The sequence below is a fragment of the Myodes glareolus genome, chromosome 14, assembly GCF_982192425.1.
Source record: "Myodes glareolus chromosome 14, mMyoGla1.1, whole genome shotgun sequence".
NCBI classification, from domain to species: Eukaryota; Metazoa; Chordata; class Mammalia; order Rodentia; family Cricetidae; genus Myodes; species Myodes glareolus.
Genome location: NC_142039.1, coordinates 33086929 through 33107731, shown reverse-complemented (window position 1 = coordinate 33107731; position 20803 = coordinate 33086929). Strand labels below are relative to the sequence as shown.

Here is a 20803-nt window from a genome sequence, read left to right as displayed (position 1 = left end):
AGGGAACTACTCAGATATCACATGTCGGACAAAGAATTTATATGTAAGACAAAGACCTCTCCAAAATAAACTGTGTAAAAGCAAACAAGTCATTTAAAATAGGAAGATGTTTCAAAAAGATTCTTCACTAAAAATGACAGTTGGAAAATAAACACAAAAATGACCCTAACAGTCATTATGAACACGCACATTAAGAGTGCAGTGAAAAACCACTGTGTAACTTGAAGGACCTGCTTGTTGGGGTTTCTGTCCCACCCGGTACCCCACAGGTGGCAAGCCCCAAAGAAAATCACACAGAGGTCTCTTTAAGATTATAAACTAATTGATCCATTAGCTCAGACCATTCATTAGCTCTTATAACTTATATCAACCCATTATTATTAACTATATTAGCCACATGGCTAGGTACTTTTCACAACTGGCCAGATTACACCTTGCTTCTTCCGTAATCTGGGCAGGACTGTGGAGGGAGCTTCCTGCTTCTCAGAATACTCCCCCATTCTCATTGCCCCGCCTCTACTTCCTGTCTGGTTGGCCCACCTATACTTCCTTCCTGGCCAATCAGCATTTATTTAAAACATGATTGACAGAATACAGACAATTCTCCCATACCACCACTGCCCACCTCTGCCACAGCCAACACTTGAATCAGATTGAACGCTGCAGGCCTTCCTGTCTTCTTGCCACTCTCTGTCTTCTGGCCACTCTGTTTCCACTCCCTCACGTTCTGTTCCTACTAACCCTTCAAGCCGCAAGTCAGGTGCTGAAGTCTATTGTCAACTCCCATCCTTCCTTTTCCCCTCCCAACCTGGATCTGGATTACATACAGCCTCTATGTATTGTCAAGCTGACTCTCAATCTGTCACTGCTCCAATTAAGTGTGCAATGCTTGCTTGTTTAATTAAACATTTTCAGGCTTTCAAATCTAATCTCTAGCAAGCAAAAGACTGTCTTCATCAGAGTTTCTTCGGATAAATCATCACACTTCAAAAACTGTTTAAGGAATAAACTCATATGGAGAGATTCCTATGCTCTTTCGTACAATGTCAGCCTAGAATGGGACTTTCAGCTAAAATCACCCTGAGACTTTCATAGCTTCTAAGAAGCCCACTGCTAGTCAGTATCCATATGCAGGCTTGCCCCTTTTTCAACATTAAAATTGTCCTTTCCATCATGGCGAAGGATGGGGTATGTAACTTGTTCTGTTGACCGAAGCTAGGCAAGCCTTAAGTCATAGCAGTCTATGTCAGGTGTTCTTGGCCTCTTGGCTCACACAGAGTGAAATGTTGCTGGGAAATTTTAATCAGAAAATGAGCACAAAGAGTATTACACCATCAAGAGTGACAGTGTCCATCTAAATAAGAATACTCGACCAATTTCTGTTTGGACCTACTTTATCTGCAGTTCAAGCATAGAAAGAGTTTTATTGCTGAGGTCATAGTTTAGATGGTTCTCTTTTGATTGACAGGCTTAGATACCATGAGTCTTTGAACACTATGCATTTTCCCTCCTATAATATATTTCATCTTGGTTGTATACATGAATTATGCATTAGCATAAGGTTTTAAGTAGAAGATTCTCTCTAAAAGTTCTCTTAGAGGACACAGGTTGCCTTATTGTGTATGCAACCCCAAAGCAGTCTAGGCTGGCTCAGCCCCCTCCCCCGCTATAACTAAAGTATGATCGAATAGAAACTATTTGTATCTGATGGTCATGAGAGGGAGAGGATTCATTATACTGTTTATTGTGAGATGTGCATGCGGCAAGAGGCAGTGCGGTTTTTAGGTTATTCAGAGGGAATTGCAGGCATAGGCCAAGCCAAGTTAATGCTAAGTCATGTCTTATGCTAGCCTGCCCCATAATATGCTGTAAACCAGATAGAATTTACCCTAGAGAAGGAGCTCCCACTCTCAGAAGTGTCAGATATACACCATGAGTGCCACTTGAACAGTTCCATCTTCTCCCCTTAGTTATATGGCACGCACTTCTGGCATCACATTCAAGGTCTCTTCCAAAGATGGAACCTCTGACCAGTCGTGATTTTTTCAGCACTGCAGCGATCACTGGCAGATGGGGGCATGTATAAAGTGCTTTACCCAAATTCAGTTATATATTCCACTTGTTAAGCTATGAACCACAACACTTATCTGTATGGGAAAATATTCTAAGGGTACAAACTGGCATTTACATCTTGGTGATATCCGACATCTGTCTAATTGGATTTAAAGTCTGTTCAATGGGAAGGGTACTGGAATCATAGCCAACCACTCACTACTAGTGAGATCACAGGTCTTAGAGGAAGACCTCATCCCTAAGCCAGTATAACTCTTAAGTACATTCTGAATATCTATCCTTATACCTACAGATAAGTGCAGCTCTCAGCAGTCATCAAAAAAGTTTCTTTCCAGAGACCATTACAGAAGTGACCCCTAGTCAAATGCACAGAACAACTTGACTTTGGAATGCCCAGCCTCAGTTGCTGCATCTACAACACAGCCTCTATATCTAAGGCTCAGGGAATATCAGGGAAGACAGTGCCAAAAGATTGTAAGAACAGGATCGCCAGGAAGTCGGCTGTGCAATTGTGTCTTTGAGAGAGGAACAGGAAGCTACACACACGAACTCTCGACAATGTGGCTGCTTAAATAAAACCTGAAGAATGACAGCCCCGACTGACATGCTAACATAGGCGGGGGGCATTGGGCAGGGCCCCAACCCCAAATAAAGAGCTACAGGCAATTAAAAACTGCTGAGAGAGAGAGCAGATTATTCCTCTCCTGGGATCAGCCCTTAAATGGTTATTCAATCCTAAGTGGTTAACCCTAAAAAATACACACTCATGTAACACTAAACAGACTCAGTAATTTATTAAATATATATGTGTGTGTTGTGTGTTTATGCTTGTGTATTATAATAATTAAAGAATATGAGTTTGTGAATTTTAAAGGAAGTGGAGGGTTGTGAATGAGGGAATTGGAGCAAAGACGGGTGAACAATATAATTATATTTTAATTAATTGAAAATTCTAAGATTCCAGAAAATGTGAAACTTTGGTATCTTTTAGTAGAAAATAAGCAGAAAAGCAGAAAGTGCCTAGAGGAAAATAAATAAAGCATTCTTGGGATTGTTGCATGACAGCAGCCTGAGAGCTGCTGACTTGTCAAATCATCCTCGTGACACAATAGAAAAAAATCTCTAAGCCAAACTGATGCTGCAACCCCGAAAATCAAATTGAACATCTTAGCAGTTTATTGAGAAGAATAATTATCCTTTGTTGTGGTTTATTGGTATTGTGTGTTTTTAGAACCCTTCAAAACTGCTTTATACAGGAGACTTTATCAATTTACCTTTTGTTCCCCCAAGTTTCTGGTTGGTTTTATAGTTTGATTGATTATGATGTTTATTGTTGCAGCTCAACCAAGTCTATTCTTGGAGGTTTTCTTCATATAGAAGTTCTATATTAATTCAAGTATAAAATCTGGTTAAATGTATGTTCAGGGTTCTGTGTGGCTTCTAAATAGGGTTTGAAAAAATGGTCAGCCTTGAACTCATCTGGTGGGAAAGATCACAGTCCTGCCAGGCAAAGAGAATTATCTATTTCTAGAACGGTCAAAGTATCTCAAGAGAACAGAGAGGAGGGAAGGGAGGTGCTCCTAGGCGAAGGGGAGGATGGTAAGGGTGCCTTCACTTGGTCCTGATTTACTCTTCTGGAAAGTTCCTACTGTTAGAGTGTAATCCGTGACAAGAGACGGGTCAATGAAAAAAGCCATCACCAAGAAGCCAGCCACCTTGTTATAAATGGGTTGGAGATGTGTGTGGTCAGCTCTTCAGTAAAAGTTATAGAGATAGAGGTCTTGCCAGGGAAAGGGAGAGGAAAAAACAGGTCACTTTGAAGGATGTGAAAACTGGGGTGCTTAGGGGATGCTGGGCAGGAAAATGGGAATAAATAAATAAGCATTGTGAAGAGCTTAGAATCATGGATTTTGGGCGGTTATGTGCTCAGAGCCTTAGCACTTTATGTAAACACAAGCAAGCCCAAAGTAGACCTAATGCACATGAATTCGTTTATGTAGAGAAGTTGACAATCAGTGACCAGCATTTCACTTTTTTTTTGGATCTTGGTTGACTGGTTAAAGAAAGGTTTAAATTTTTCCACCTTCCGGCTTTATTATTGACAACGTGCACAGTTTAATACTAAGCCAGTTTGGAAAGCTAAGCTTGCCAACAATAGATACGCGGGGCGATTTTTCAACCTTTGTGTTTGTGATAGCAATGTTGTTTAGGGTACTTGTGAAATTACTGGAGGATGCTCTGAAATAAATCTGTGAGCTGGACAAGAACGGTGCTTAACATTGAGGTAAGAACACCTGTCCCGATGTACCTACCTAGGTTTGTACTGCATCCTTTCCGAACACACCATTTGCATATGCACAAAGGGATTGATGAGCCGTGGCTGGTGCAGGGTAAGCTCCACACGCGTGCTGGGTGTTGGAAGGATGGGGCCGGTGGTAACAAGAATCAATATATATTTACTATGGGGGCGAGGAGGAGGTGCGTGAAGCTCCAGGGCGGAGCAGAGCTACAGAGAACAAGCCTGGCTCCTGGTTGGTTCTGAAGTCTGGTTCCCACAGAGCAGCAGGCAGGAAGGGAGGGGATGCAGGAGGGAGACTAAAGCAATAAAGTGTGCTGCGTTGCCACGCACCGGGAGTCCTTGCTTGAGTCGCAACACCACACGCCTCTGACCCAGAAGGCCCCCTCCTGGTTCGCACAGGTTTACCAGCCGCGAGCTGCTCCAGCCTTGGTGGAGGCTCTGACAGCTACTGGCTCTGGATTCCAGGCAGGCAGAGCAAGGCGAAAGACGCTGATCGCCCAGGACTCGCAAACCAGGTCCTCAATGCTTGGCACCTATGCAAGCCACGTGCGACCCCCAGTTCTAACCCGCGTGCTGACCGGAGCATGATCTGTGTCCAGTCGGAGGCTGCCAAGGTAAGCAGACACTACACTCAAACCACCAGCTTCCCCTTCCCCCTTTCTCGGGCGGCTTCCTTATCCCTGTGAAGCCCCTGCAGCGCCCTCCCTCCTACAGCTAGGATCCACCCTTCTACCCACCCTCTCTTTACTCCCGCGAGGTTCAATTGTTGGCTTGGGGTGGGTCGCCGCCCAGGCTGGGTTGGCGTCCCAAAGCTTGGGTTCAGCAGGATGACGGGGCCCTCGTGAGGGCCCCGGAGAGAAACAAAGAAGCCCCCAAACGGGTTCGCAGCGCCTCCTCCGCCCCTGGGCGCCCTCCCAGTGGCTAGGAGATGCCAGGGGAGGGGGCGGAGAGACCTACGTAATCCCCTTTCCCAGCCCACACCCACTCCTTATGAACCAGCGCTTGGGATGGGCTTTTAGACAATTGTATCCCGTGGTCTCCTCTCGAAGTCTCTTGTGCTTACTCAAGGGCTCCTGCAGCCGGTGGCCAGGTGCAGTCCCCTGGGTGGTGACTGGCTGGGAAGATGCGCGGTGTGGGTGTTCCCCAGGCGACTCCCTATCCCTGGCTGGCTGTGCCTCTCAGCTGGGCCTGCCACCTGAGTTTCAGCAAGAGCAGCTGGTCATTTCGCCCACCCTACTGCTACCTGAACATAGGCGGGAAGAGGGGCGGGGGTGGGGGGTAGACAGGGGCGCTGGGAAAACCGCATCCGGTCCATTTTTTTTTTTTTTTTGGTTAGAGATCCGACACATTCTCCATAGTTTACCAGGCCATGACAATGCAGCAAAATCCTAGAGCTCAAAGAAGCCCTCCATCCTCCCTCTCAGGGCTTTCTGACAGCCCCGAAGCCTCAATTTCCAAGGCACTGAACTAATTTGGGGAGCGTGGATGTGTGGTCTGTTCATCTTGTGCACAGAGGCTGGGCAGGGTAACTTCTCTGCCAAATTCAGCGCATGGGGGTGGGGGGAGAGCTGGCAGGGACACAGGCTGCAGAGATGCCCCAGCTTGCTGTGGTTCCGGGCACAGCTAGCCTCAGTCTGCATTGAACTAACAGCAGAAAGCATGCGGGGATTTTCCTAGCTGCTGAAGATATTTTTTGACGTTGCTGTAGTTTGGGGCTACTTCTGGGATCTGCAGTGGTGCGAGTCTCCCTTGTTTTCCTTCTTTCTTTGAAAAGATAACTATGCTGTATTCAGCAGAAGTGGATATAGGAAGAAGAGCATAGTTCAAAGATAAGGGGTGGCTTCTTTTTTTTTTTTCCTGGAATTTAAAAGGCGATTTAGGAGGGTAGGTGCCCTACCTGAAAAAGCCACCTCTTAAAAGACCCCGACGGTGTGGTGTTCCAAGGCTTCTCAAGCAGGTGGCCAGATCTGCATTTCTCCACAGTGGGACTCCCTCCGGCTGTGGCTATCACGGTAATTCACTCTAGCTTGGGGATTCATTTTGAAAATGTGTTTTCCACTAAGAAGGGATTACAGTCTACATGCCTACCCGAATATGAGTGTGTGTGTGTGTGTGTGTGTGTGTGTGTGTGTGTTTGTAGAGACGTAGGTTGTGGCAGAATCCCCTGTTGCCTGAGTCCTCTGCTTGCTCCCTCCTGTCGAATGTGTCATTGGTGAAATGAAGAACTATTTTAATTCCTAGACCAACAGGCAAGTTGAGGTCTGGAGTATTTTCTTTAATAAGCCACGTTCTGACAGACCCACACCAGCATCCCAGTTCAGTGCAGTCTCTTCTTGTGGGGGATGGGTTTTCATTAAGACAATTGCCTAAATTTATTCAGATTGTAACATTATTGACATGGTTCAGGAGGCCACATCCTGAGCCGGAACAGCTTACCATGCGGAAGATCACGCAGAAGGTCTGCAGCGGCTGTTATTTGTGGATATAGCATCATTTGGCTCATCCCTTTCACACTTTGGCTTTCAGAGGTAGCCTATTGATGCTCTGCTGCCCATGGTGTAGATAGGACGATTAATGAAGAAATACTTAAAGGAAAAATGGAACCATTAGAAGGAAACTCTTAGTTTCATTCCGTAAGTGTAAAGTGAGTTTGTCCAGTTAGTTCTACAGTTCCCTCTAGTTCCAGCACTCTTTGATGAGTGATCAAGGGGACAAGAAAGTTACCCAGTTTAGGAAAGACAAATAGCTATAGCCCAAACAACGGGAGCAAGCTATGGGCTTGTTCCTGACCTTATTTTTACACCTTAAAAATTTAACTCCAGTGTCTGCACTTTTTTCCATAAATTAAATTAACTGATGAGTTAAAAACAGAGCTGTTTTGGTCCACTAGAGAAAGAGATTTCACAGGGAAGTGGAGCTGGGGAAGAGTGAAGAATGTTGAGGGTGTTGTGTAGCAGGTTCTCTCTTCATTGCAACCTCATGTGTGATAACCGAGAATTAACTCTCCAACCACTGATTTCTGTTGGCTTGTTTCTAATGAAAGAGTGTAGACGCGTGTTTTGTCCTGCGCAGTAATTGGTAGTAGCTTCCGGTTTACTTTCTCTGGTAGGACTTGGTATGGTTCATAATCACGCTAACATTCGCTGCTGTGTTGATAACAAGCGAGGCCACGATAGTTCTAAACAGGCAAATAAAGTGTTTGCGTTTGCGTCAGTCATTATGAAAGCTTAGACATGGTAAGGCATTTAGTCATTGACTTAACTACACAGACTACCACATTTGAGCACTGATTTCCTTAAAAGTTACAATCAAAATAGCGTCCTGGAAGAACAGTACCTGCCAGGTATTGATTACCATTTGCCCGTAGCCATTTCATCCACGCAGCTGAGTTAGCACTGATCGTGCTGCGGGTATCTGAGCTGTGAAGGTACCTCAGCCTCCTGGCTTACATGTTCCTCTGAGCGTCTTCGGAACAAGGGCGCTGTCGGCTCACCTCTCATCTCTGCAGCACCTCGCACTTTGCCTGGTCCATGATCTGAGGTGAGGAAGGTTTACTGAATGGATATCAGGTCATGGAGATGCTCTGGCATTGTATAGGCAGGAGGTAGGTGGGTATTTTCTGCTTCATGAGTCAGTTGGAAGAATCGGAGAGGTTATGTAAGAAGCCTAATGAAAATGGTAAGCAAGGACTCAAATCCAGGCCTCTCGGCAGATGCCTCCAAGGGAGGCTCTTTACTCGTCTCAAGACAACAAGCATAACTCTGTGGAGAGGACATTAAAATGCTGTAGGGTTGAGTTATTTAATGTTTTTACTTGGATGATCCGTATTTGTCTGGTTTGACAAAAATGTATCTGGCCACTGCTTTTGTTCTGTCTCAGCTTTGAAAGAAAATTGTTTGGCCCAAGTTCTCTGTCCTCTAACTTGTACGTACGCAGAACCGGGAACTGCTGCTGCCTCGTCCTCAAGTGTAGAGTCTGCTGTCGTGTGCTCGCAAGGATGACTGATGTGTCTGGGAAAAGGACTGACCCATATTTGTGCAAATCACATTTAACCACCATACACTGTATTTCTGAAATGACCTAGCAGTTAGAGGCAAACATATTTCCCGGGCCAGCATCCTTAGATGGGCCTTCTTACAGGCAGATTCTGGAATGCACAGGTATGATGTATAGACATTGAGACTTCCCTCGCCTCTCTACCAGGACAGGCCAGCTTAATAAGCCAAGGGGCCGAGTCCCTTGTGCCCTTCCTGCACTGCATCTCTGAGTAGCTTCTTTCAAGTCACTTGTCCCCTCTGTGACTTACTTTCTTCCTTAAAAGTAGGAAGTTGAACTAGATACTTTGAGACCATGACTCTGTTTGTTTATATTTGTTTTATTCCACTGAGCAAACTGGAGGGTGAAAAATAATTGACAATCCAATTATCATTTTTAATGTATGTGTCTTATATATGTTTATAGTCACTTAAGGGCACTTGGGTGCAATGCAAGTTTTCTAGTAATCTTGTTGAGCCTTCTGTTAATCCTATTCTCTGTGGATACTCATAGTAATTCTTTTCTAATAATAAAATTAAATGTATTGTGTTAGAGAAAGGAGATCCCTTGTGTTTCTTGTTCCTAGAGTGCAGTGTTGAAATGATGTGCAGTGTGGGAATGTTTAGAATTTAGGATCTGACAGTCAAGCCTCTGCTTTTGTCACCATCAAGGGTGTTTTCTGAGTGATCTGTGGTCGAGTGTTCCCCGAGATTCACCCAACATTTTTCCTTTTCAGTTTCTCTAATTTCCCCCATCTTGAAAACATGCATCAGGGTTAACACTACCACCCAGGAATGGGCTACACCAAGCGGTGAGTCAGAATCCCATGACTTCCTACTTGCCTTGCCCACTTCTGTTCTAGGAGGTTTACTTGTAAGCATCGCTTTTCCAGACTAGGCTGTCGTGCGCACAGTGGAAAGGCTGTTGGTGTCTTCAAGCATGTGGTAGCATTCCTGTGTTTCCACAGGCTTTCAACTCCACCTGATGTGTAAATTCCAGGCATGTGTGTCTTAAAGCCGCTTTTAGATATTTTAGAAAGCAGAACAGCATATTGATGATTCTATAGATCCTGTTCCATAACGCACATCCATGGGGCTATTAGTCAGTGACTATAGCACAGGCCCTGGAGGAGAAAATGACAAACGATCAGTGTAAGAGGATGATAATGCCATGGTTATTGATGAAATGCTTTAATGACCTCTTGACTTGCAGGTCACTGAATTCCTATGGCAACAACATGTACTCAATCTGAGCATTGCAGGACCAGAAACCATACTTTCCTTGATTTATCCACCTAAAGTCGGATGCACACGAAGGACAGAAAAATAAAAATATAGTGTGCAGATGGGCTCTGCTGGTGTTATCTAGTCACATGTGATATTTTTGGATGAATACAGTGGATGAAACTTAAGCCTGCACGGAGGGGAGGGAGGGGTGAGCTAGAGGAGGACACCATCTGTGCCCATGATGATGAACACCATCACGGAGGCTTCGTTTGGGGTCTCTTTTATGTATTTAGTGGAACAGATTTTTCATTTCACACTTTCTAGATATATTTGTATTGCACAGATGTCAGGGAAATATCATGTGTGTGAAAGGGGAAAAAAAGGACCAAAATTTACTTCTATGACCAGGGATTATAATTCAATCACTTTGTTCTTAACACCTGTTTCAGTTGTAAGGATGTTGTCTGTTTTTCTCTTTGGGGTTTAAGTCACAGAAGTTTAAGAAACAGAAATCTTTGTCACATACTTTATTAAAAGGAATATAGATTCAGATTAAGCAGTAAAAAAAAAGATGGAGAAATAAAATAGAACACCATGCTTTGGGCAGGTGAAACCAATCAGCAATTCATCATCTTCCTTCCCAGAAGGCCTTGGGACATGACATCAGCATGTGGAGGGACGCTAGAGCTGGACTGACAGAGTGCTTCCTAGGAAGATCCTAGCATGAGGCCCTGGGCTCCATCTCAGCATTGCATAAGCCAGGAGCGGTGACACAAAAACCCATAATCTTAGTACCTGGAGGCTGCAGTGTAACATGAGGGCCGGCTTGTTGGGGTATCTGTTCCTGCCCAGTACCCCACAGCTGGCAAGTCCCAGAGAAAATCAATCACACAGAGATCTCTATAAGTTATAAAGCTGATTGGCCCATTAGCTCAGGTTTCTTGTTAACTCTTATAGCTTATATTAACCCATTATTCTCATCTATGTTAGCCATATGGCTTGGTACCTTTTCCAGCGGGGCAAGTTACATGCTGCCTCTTCAGTGGTCTGCGCAGGAGTGGCGGAGGGAGCTTCTGCTTCCAGAATACTCCCAGTCTCTTTGCTCCACCCCTACTTCCTGTCTGGCTTTCCCGCCTATACTGCCTGCCTGGCCAATCAGCATTTTATTAAAATATGATTGACAGAATACAGACAATTCTCCCACACCACTGCAGCAGACTCTCTTTTGAGCCACCAACCAGATCTCAAATCATGGCACAGAGACTTAATATCAGTTATGATTGCTTGGCCTTATCTTGTGCTTGTCCCTCTGGTTCTTAATCTGTTTCTCTTCATCTGCATTTTGCCTTGGTGCTCTTCACCTTTCTTTCATTCTGTATGTCCTGCTCTTACAGCTTGTTCTGTGTCTAGCAGGCTGACAGTTGACGAACCCCAGGCATTCCCCTCTCTTTCTCCCCCGTTCTCTCCTCTCTTCTCTTCTCCCCACCAGTCCTGCATATCCCTCTAGCTATTGGCCATTCAGCAGGCAGACAAGCTGAAACAGCAACACTTCTTTACACAATTAAACAAACACAGCATAACTAAGCACACACCTTTACAGAGTGAAAATAATATTCCACAGCAGGAGGTGGGAGGTCGACCTGGAGGATTAAAAGCCAGCTTTGGCTACATGGGGAGTTCCAGGCCAACCTGGACTACACGAAAACCTATCTCAGAACCAAAAAGGAAAACACAGCACGAAGTCACCACAGCATGCGATTAGCAGGTTACTATCCTTCCATTACGCTTTACTATATTCAGATTTCCTTTTACCCCAGTGAACAAGAACTTCTAGAAAGAAACTAAGTCCACAAAGGCTGGTTGACTGAGCAGTACTTCAATAATGTGGAGAGAATGTTTCAGATCCAGAGCCTGATTCAAATTTACCTTGGAAACTCTAGCCCACTGAAGCTGAACACATAGAGGGGGTGGGGGAATGAGAGTGAAATAATCCCAAGGTGACTCAGAAAAGAGTATTCTAAGTTTTTTCTTTACTAAAGGGGAAAACTCACAGAACAGTAATGGGGGTCCAACCTCAGGGTGTAGAGTGTGGGAAGAAGAGAAGGTAGGCCAACGGCTTTCTCTGGGTACCCAAAAGTCATGCCCCAAACTGGTCCAGCCTCCCAAGGGCCACTGGCTGAAGGAGGTTCCCCATCAGCTCAATAATCAGCCATGCCTTGCCTACCTCTGTGTTGTACCTGACATCTTGTGACGACTAGATAAATCCAGAGTTAATATCCAGTGACTAACAGATAAAAATCTTTTAGAATGTATTCACTTAACAAAGGTCTGCTTTCCATCAATCAAATGACTAAGAATGTTGTCAGATAGCATCTGAGATCTATAGTTGAGGTTCTTCCACTTGGCTGTAACCTTCCTCTCTGAAGTTTCCACCAATGTATTTGAAAAATGTCTTGATTTACGACTTCCTTTGTCCTGTCACTATAAAAACTTGATGAAACTATTTCATGTTGGAAAAGAAATTGGGGGTAACCCAAGTATGTGTTCCTTGACAATGGTCACTCACATTTGGCTCCAAATTAAACTCTTACTCAATGTGAGGTGAGAGTTGCGCTTTTGCCTGGACAGTTATTGTACCTAGTGTGGGACTCTAGGGTGAAAATTCACTTCACACAACAGGAGTTGCCTGGGTAGAAGCAAGGCACTGACAATGACCCATTCAGTCCAAGCCACTTGGAGTTATTTCCTCAGCTGGGTTGTTGGTGATTTCTCTGTACAGCTTTCCCAAACCTCCCTTGGATTGCCTGATGGTCCATTTGTTTATTCTCAGCTGCTTGTTTAAGGATTCTATTTGATAGATGCCTTTCTTATTTTGGTTTGCTTTCAAAGTGTAAGGTATCTCTTTTATTTGTTTATTTCAGAAGCATTTTGGTCTAGACATTTGGTATGCTTTTTTTGTTGTTGTTGTTGTTTGCTTGCTTGCTTGCTTGCTTGCTTGCTTGCTTGCTTGCTTGCTTGCTTTCAAATCTCCAAAGGCATTCTGGAGTCTGACTGGCTTGTCAGCTTTTGTTCCATTTTAAACTTTTGAAGGCATTTTGGTTTCTGGTTTGTTTTGGTTTGATTTTCTTTGCTTTTGGAGTGAATTGCTACATTCTCCCTTTGTCTCCCGAACTCTTCAAGTACCCAATTCTGCGCTTTTTTTGGTGACTTCTTTTGCTGACTACACACATTAGTTTGGAGAATTGCTGAGAACCTGATCATAAAGTAACAGGAGGTCAGAGACTCTTGGTTCCTCCAACCCAACAGAGCTATCTGTGGAAGGCCTCAGGGGAAACTCCAACAGACCTCCTGCTCCTGGGTCAGAAGGAACCTTATTACTTGTCTGGAAACACAAAGTTTTCACAACCCTTATCTTTGAGCACATTCATGGTTTTATGAATGAATAATCCCAAGACCCAGTGGAAGAGGCTGGAGAGTGAATGGCAAGAGTGTCAGTAGTCAAAGCAGCATGCAAACCTGATCCCTAGTCAATACTTAGAGGCTTGCAAACTTTATATTCAGGAGAAAAGGGGGGAAGCAGATGGGGAGGGAGGGGCGCGGTAGCGAACAAGGTTCACAGAAAGGAAGTCTTTAGAGAGAAACTACCATCTGGTACCCCAGGCAGTTTTCTGTGTGACAGTTACAAACTTTCAACTCACGAGTGTTTGGAGAAATGGGGAGGTCTTTATGTTCTCTGCCTCTTTGCTTTCCTGCCTGTCTCCTCTGCGTTCTGTAAAGAGAGAGCGTAGACAAGGAAGCCCTGCTGCTGCCTTTCCTGTTAATGTGCTGAAGAAGAGGCTGACTTCTATAACTTTTAAGGTCAAAATAGATAAATTTAAACTCTGTTTTCCTTTTATGGGATTTTTAAAAGGCAGAATCTGGAAAGATGGCTCAGGGGCTAAGGGCCTTGCTGGGTCTTCCATAGGACCTGAGTTTAGTTCCCAGCACCCACTTAGTGACTCGAAATCAGCTGTAACTCTAGTTTCAGGGGATTTGATGCCCTATTCTGGCCCCCATGGGCACTGCATTTATGTGGTGCATAGGCATAAGTGCTAGCAAAGCACCTATACACGTAAAATAATAAAACAACTTAAAATGAATAAACTGGCTGCTTTCCAATCTAGGTGCACCTAGATTGCATGTAATTGTGCCATGTGTGTCTGTGATAACTGTTTTTATATGTTGTCTGTGTCAAAAGAAATTTTTAAAATTTCTTTTAACTCGTTTTAATTGTGTGCTAATTAAAATGCACATGTATATTTAAAAATGTGAGTATTTTGGTACTGTATTAAAAGGCCTGAGGAATATATGCCACTTCATAAAGTCGGGTACTCAGAACATCTTAAAACTTTATGAAATTATTATATTAATTAAAATATCAGTTATTTCATAAGACCCAAAATATTTGCTGTTAATATAAAACAGTACTCATTAGAGTCAGAAGATAAATATTTTATTAAGCTAGTAAACTTAAAGTTGTATACAATACATAGATTTTGAAAAGATTTTCTTTCAAAAATAGGAAATATGCCAATAATTTATTTCACACTTGAATAATCATCATAGGTAACATAAAAGGCATATAGTTTCTTTTCCAAATTTTCTTAATATTAAAATGTTAAGTGTAAAGTTTTTATTAAAGTTAGACTACATATAAAATAATGGATATATATGTTTACTAAAGATCTTTGTATTACATTATCTTTTCACGATGAGGATTACAGAAGATAAAAATAATTCCTCAAAATAATAACATTAAAAAAAATCTTGGTTTCTAAATATATAAATATATATTTATGATTGATTATATATGTATGCCCTGTATACATGTATTTGTTTTATATCCTTAACCTGGTACCAGATTTACTTGTATGTAAGCACTCACATAAATTAAAGTTATTAAATTAGTCCAAATTTTCTTTAGCTCATTATAAAACTAAAATTTCAAGGAAAATAGTCCAACTCCCAGTGCCCCAATAGACTAAGGGTGACCACCTGTCCAGTATTCCAGTTATTGGAGTACAATTCTGCTTCTTGTCCCAATTCTGATGCTATAACATGGTTTGTATTACTTGAGAATTTAAATTATCTTGAGGAGATAATTATTCCTGCTCCACAGCGCAATTTTTCTATTGGATAATTGCCCTCCTTTGAAACAATAAACTCTTTGTTCCAAAGACTAGGTGGTTGTTTTATCTCTGTGCTTTTATATGTGCTTTGTATGTGTGTGTGTGCATATATATGTATTTAAAAGATATTTTATCACTATTGACTCTTTGAAAACAAACAAATGAATGAACAAACTTTTCAAGGTTTGTTTCTTAGCCAAACCTATGTAAGATACATCTCTAAACATTTTTCCCAATGATCATTTTTTTAAACCTTCTTCAAGGCTTACAAGATATTTTTAAAATTACAGATGATCTTAAAATCTTACATCATAATATTATAATTGGCACAATTATCCATCTCTGTATTTTTAGTTTAAAAATAAAGATAGGATAGTTTAGGAACGATACTTGTTAAATGACTTACATACTTATTACAAAGGCAAACAGGTGACTCAGAAGGAGTAAGGTAAAAATAATGTCAAACATTTTATCCTACTTTAAATATCTCAATTTAAAACCTAGTTTTTAAATTGACAAATCTTCCAAAAGAAATTCCATATTGAAGTACCTTTATTTTTTAGATTCAATTTCTTATAACCAAAAAACAATTTTTCTATTAAAAGCATACATGCTGTATTATATTTCTATTAAAATATATACACATACATACACATATATAAACTAAGCACAACCATTTTTATTACTACGAAGAAACAACTAAGAGAGCATGGTAAATGGCTCTGTAGCACATTTATATGCAACAAACAAAGTAACTTTAACTTGGTTTATCCTTCCCAGAGACATCCAAAGATTTGTTGGAATCTTCTTATCCAAATTATACAAAAGACTTAAGTCCCTACTAACAATAACAGTCAAGACAGCTAATACCTTCAGTGCTGTTTCTTGGTTAAATTAGTCCCTAAGGTATCCTATTGTGCAGTGAAATGGGATTCATACAATTAATGTCTTCATATTTCTAATAAAAGGAAATGGACAATACTACAATGACTCCTTCTGGGTTCCACCTCAATTTCCAATCAATTAAATAAAAATAAGATTCAGTTATGCCTACAAGGATTTAGATTCTGATTTTTAACCAGTCTAATCTTTTGCTTCTATCACTGTTATTACTATTTGGTCCATTAAAAAGACAATCCTGTTTTAAAAAAAAGAGTTTTTAAAAATACTATATGTTATCTAATTTGTTCTATAATGTGACTTTTCACTTACCATTACAAAATAAGTCTGGTATAATACAAATATAATAAAACAGATCAATCTAGTATCCATAGAGAAGAGTTGTGATAATTTAAGTATTAAAGATACTATAAATCTTCCCCAGATTTATAGCTAGACACTCCACATCAGATTTTAACTATAAGGTCCAAATAGACAAAATAAAAACTAAGTTTAAAAGATAATTGATTTATTTAAATAGTCTAAATAAGATTGTTCATATGGTACAAATAGTTGTAATTACAGGGGAAATGTATAATTAATCTAGTTTTTTTTTATTAAAAATATGTACATTTTGGTTTTTTAAAATGCATGTTTCTTTCATCTGTTACCTTCAAACTAAGCAGCGTTCTTGATTAAGTATAATAATTTTATTGTATGTCACATATAAATGTTATACCAGATAGAACAAATGAGAAAAAAAACAAGTAAAACCTGGATCATTATGCTAATGGTTTTGATATAATCCAGAAGCTTTTTCCTTAGTGGTTTTTCCAGTTAGTTTCTCCTGGAGACTGCTGTTTTACCAAAACTACTAAGCCTCATTTATATCAGATTCTAGGAATGAGTCTTCCTAACTACATTAGACATTATCTTACACTATGACACTATTAAAAAATGCTATGTGTCCATCCATTCCCCCTCCCCCAATACACATACACACACACACACACACACACACACACACACACAGCACAGGATGTGGTTGGTTCTGGAACTGGGAATGAGAACCATTAGGGCAAAGCTATGTCTACAAATGCCTGTTTAAGCTGTGTTGCAAAGGCTGATTAACCTATAGAACTTCAGTGGCTTGGAGAGGTTTGAATGTTCTTGGCCCAGTGCTTAATCCAATTTATACAGAGCTTTCTATAGTTCTCCATATACAGCTATTCTTTGCTCACCTCTGTATTGAAGGGAGAAATGGGAAAAACAGTGAGTCAATACAGAAGAGATGGAGGGAGCAGGGGAAAAAAACACAACGGATGTCTGAAAATCCATAAGGAATCATATTAATTTATCTAAAATTACATGTAATATATATATATAATCTATGTGCAAACATACATAGTTTAAATAAAGTTATCACACTTGAGCTGGCAATGCTCCCACCAATAGCCATAGACTATCTATTGTGAAGTAAGACTTTTTCCTGGGAGATTCAACACACATGTCTACACAGATCAGAAAAGGCGTCTATAACAGACCTAAGTACAGATACAACAAATTCTAACTTGGTGAACCAATGCATCTTGTTGGGGTTACTTACAGGAATATAGGAGCAGCTGCATCATCAAAGTCTACCACCACATGGGTTCACAAAACCTGGAAATCCTGGGGCAAACTGCACAGCCTGAAGGCAACTCCATAGGCTGGCTAATCCTCTTCCTAGTGGGCTCTGCTGGTCTTTGTTTCTTCTAGGCGACTTGTCTGGTCTCTGCTTCTTTCAGACTGTAAGTTCATAATCAGTTGGCATTAAATTCAACTAGTCCCAATTTCAGCAGGAGATTTTGTGGTCAATATTGTCTTCTTTAATAACAATGGTTAAGGGAGAAGTATGAGAGGGGCTGGGGCATGGGAAAAGAATATAAAAAATATATTGTATTGAATTTTCAAAAAATAAATTAAAACGTCAAAAAGATAACAAGAGTCAATAGCAAGCTAGAAAATTTTGTTTTGGAAAAAAATTCATACAATATATTTGATCATGTTCCCCCACACACCAATTACTCCCAGGTTCTCCCCAACTCCTTAGCCACCCAACTTTATGTTCTTTCTCCCGTTTTCTTTTTTAAAGATGCAAAACCCCCAAGAGACACAAAAACGAAAATTGAAACCAATAAGACAAAGGAATCCTAAAACAAAGCAAATTGAAGCAAAAAGTCCACAAAAATCGCACTGAGCTCCTTTTGTGTTGACAAAGGGAACGTAAACTGACCTGAAGGGTGACTGATATATCCAGGAGACTCCATTGAAGGAAACTGGGTTTCCCTTTGTCACTAGAGGTGGAGACCATATCAGCTCCCCTCCCTCAGTGCTGGGATCCCATATGACTTGAACCTGTGCAGGCCTTGTGTATGTTGTCACAGTATCACACATTCGTATGTTCATCAAACCTGTTGTCTCTGGAAGACACTATTTCCATGGAGCCACCTACCTGGCTTCTATAATCCTTCCATTTTCTCTTCCACATAGACCCCTGAATCATGAGGGGTGGAGTTTGACAAAATCTCATTTAGGACTGAGACACCAAAGCATAGTCTGCCACTGTCAGCACATTGTCTAGTTTGTGGATCTCTGCATTAATTCTGATAGAGTCAAAAAGAAGCTTCTCTCATGTAGGTAGGGCGAGGCCCAGATCTGTGGGTATAGGACTGCTATTAGGAATCATCTTGCTGTTACATTCATTTAGCAGAATAACAATGGTAGGTTTGTCCTAGACCCATGACTGATCTGGTCTTGGGATCTTAGCTACTTTAGCAGTATTAGGTATGGGTTTCATCTCGTGACGTAGGCCTTAAAAGCAAGCAGAAAGTGGTTGGTTACTCCCATAACACATTGCCACTATTTCACCCATGTGACACTTCTAGTTAGGCACCTGTTGAACTAACCCATGTTCAATGATATGTGTTATTTTCATCAGTATAGCACTATCTCTCAAAGGAATTTTGCAAATATTTTCCATCATTTTGTTCAATGAACTAAAAATATCTCTTTGTTAAAAGCATATCTTTAGATCATGATATGACATCTTTGGGGAAAATAGTAAAATCTAAACTATTATCTTCATCTTTTTCCCAACAGAGGAAGAATATTATGTATGTATGTATGTATGTATGTATGTATTATAGCTTATACTTTTTTGATGTATATAATAAATGTTATTACTGTTTCAAAAGATAAATTTGACCAAGGGATTCCTGGATCACAAATCAAAATAAGAATCATATGCATGCCTATGTACATATATCTTTAGACAAATACTACACAAATACACAAAGACCTGGGAAAGGGTCTGTTTCTACAAAGACTTTAAATAGTGATTATTCAACAAGTAAGGGATATTTTTCTTTTTCACAAATAATATTTTGACTGCAATTGTTATTTTGTGGCATGGTTTTCTCCCCAAGATTGCATATTCATTAGTTTTCCTTTGCTGACCATGGATTAGCCTAAGGACAGCCTAAATTTACATTATCTGTTTCTTGTTACTTGAATAGTTTTAAGATATTTTTTAAAGATTTTGAATACTATACTGAGCTATCTAGATTTTTGTTGCTACTATTTCCCTTATCTGGATGTGAATACTCCCTTTGAATTTCATTTTTACCACAGGAAAACACTTCCCTAACATGCTCAGTGTGACAGTTCTGTACCTTTATTATATTTGTCAGGAATTTTATTGTGCATCTTCCCCTTTCTTCCCCTACTTCTCCTAATTAAAAACCCTGATGGAACTTAGAAATATTTTCATCTTAAAAGTATTGTTTCCTAGTCTTCCTGTCAAGTAGATATAGTCATATGACAGACTAAATCTTAAGAGATATATTTGGGAATCAGTAGGTGGTGCTTCTGAACGAGCTCTGTAAGGCAGCTGACTCATCTGGCAAGCTATAGTAGCTCTTTACTCTTCCGCCATATTAGATATAGAATCTTTCTGTGATGACTAGAATGTTAGGAGCCACTTGTAATCTGAGGAAGAGAGCCAAATACTAAAGATAATGTGCCAAAGGCTAAACATAATATAGTCTGGCTTCTGAAGGTTGCCATATTGACCCAGATCTATCCTAAAAGTGAAAGAAAAAGAATTAACTCTCTTGTCTAAGCAAACAGTGCAATATTTCATGGTACCTCAAAAGCCTTCTCAGATAATAAAGATGTAAAGTATTTGTATACAACAATTGTCTTTTATCCATTTTTGCTTTGTGTTCTAAGCTTTTTTAATCTTATATCTCTTAGTTTATTTTCACTTCATTTTTTTAAAAGTCTGGTTTTGTACTTATGATATTTTAGTCAAGACACACAATTAAGTATAATTTATAAGATTTAAAAGAACTATTTTAAATGGTAGACCATTTTCAACCTGCATTTTCTGAATCTTTATATTTGTACTCTTTTTGACTGTTAGTGGTGATACTTGTTTCTTTCAGCTTTTACTTTGGACAGTAAAAGCAAACTGATGTTGTCCAGGTGACCAGAGGTACTATGTCTTTAGTTCTAGAGTCCCTGAGGCCTTTGCTGGAACTAGAGGGTCGTGGTATTGATGAGGAGAGAAGGTGAGCTGTCTATAGCAGCCATTCAGTCTTTGGGTATTTGTCTACTGTGGTGTTTTGAATGAGAATGAGCTCCATGACTCATACATTTGAATACTGGGTCCCTAGTAGGTGGAACTGTTTGGGAAGGGCAAAGAGGCGTGGCCTTGTTTGGGGAGGTGTGTCACTGGAAGAATATTTTGTTTTTTGTGTAGTTGAAATCATTGTTGTTCAGATTGGCATTAGCCTGGTGGTACAGGGACTATTGGGAAGCAAATGTGCTGAATGGTGTAACCAGTGGTGATGATTAAAAATGTCTTTATTGGAACGTTAGTTTTGTGTATGATTTGTTCCTATCTGCTCCCATATTCATGGTAAATTAATCATGAAGCACCCAGGTATTTTCCTTCTGAGAGGCAGTAGTTGAGGGTTCTCTGAGGAAAGTTCATTTATCATGATCTTCAGTATTTCTTGTCTTGGTGGCACCATTACAAAATCCCAAGTTTCCCAACTATGTGCATACTTGCTTGTGTG

General features: G+C 40.7%; 1 protein-coding gene across 4 annotated transcripts in view; it reads left to right on the top strand.

Annotated features, from left to right (window-relative positions):
• The first annotated feature begins 4634 nt into the window (after nucleotides 1–4634).
• Nucleotides 4635–20803, top strand: part of Hecw1 (HECT, C2 and WW domain containing E3 ubiquitin protein ligase 1) — a 268078-nt gene continuing 251909 nt past the window's right edge. For all 4 annotated transcript variants that reach the window (XM_087896436.1, XM_087896437.1, XM_087896434.1 and 1 more), the window contains exon 1: nucleotides 4635–4986. In XM_087896436.1, coding sequence (XP_087752562.1) covers nucleotides 4957–4986 — 30 coding nt within the window. In that variant the 5' untranslated portion in view covers nucleotides 4635–4956. The remainder of the gene's footprint in view (nucleotides 4987–20803) is intronic.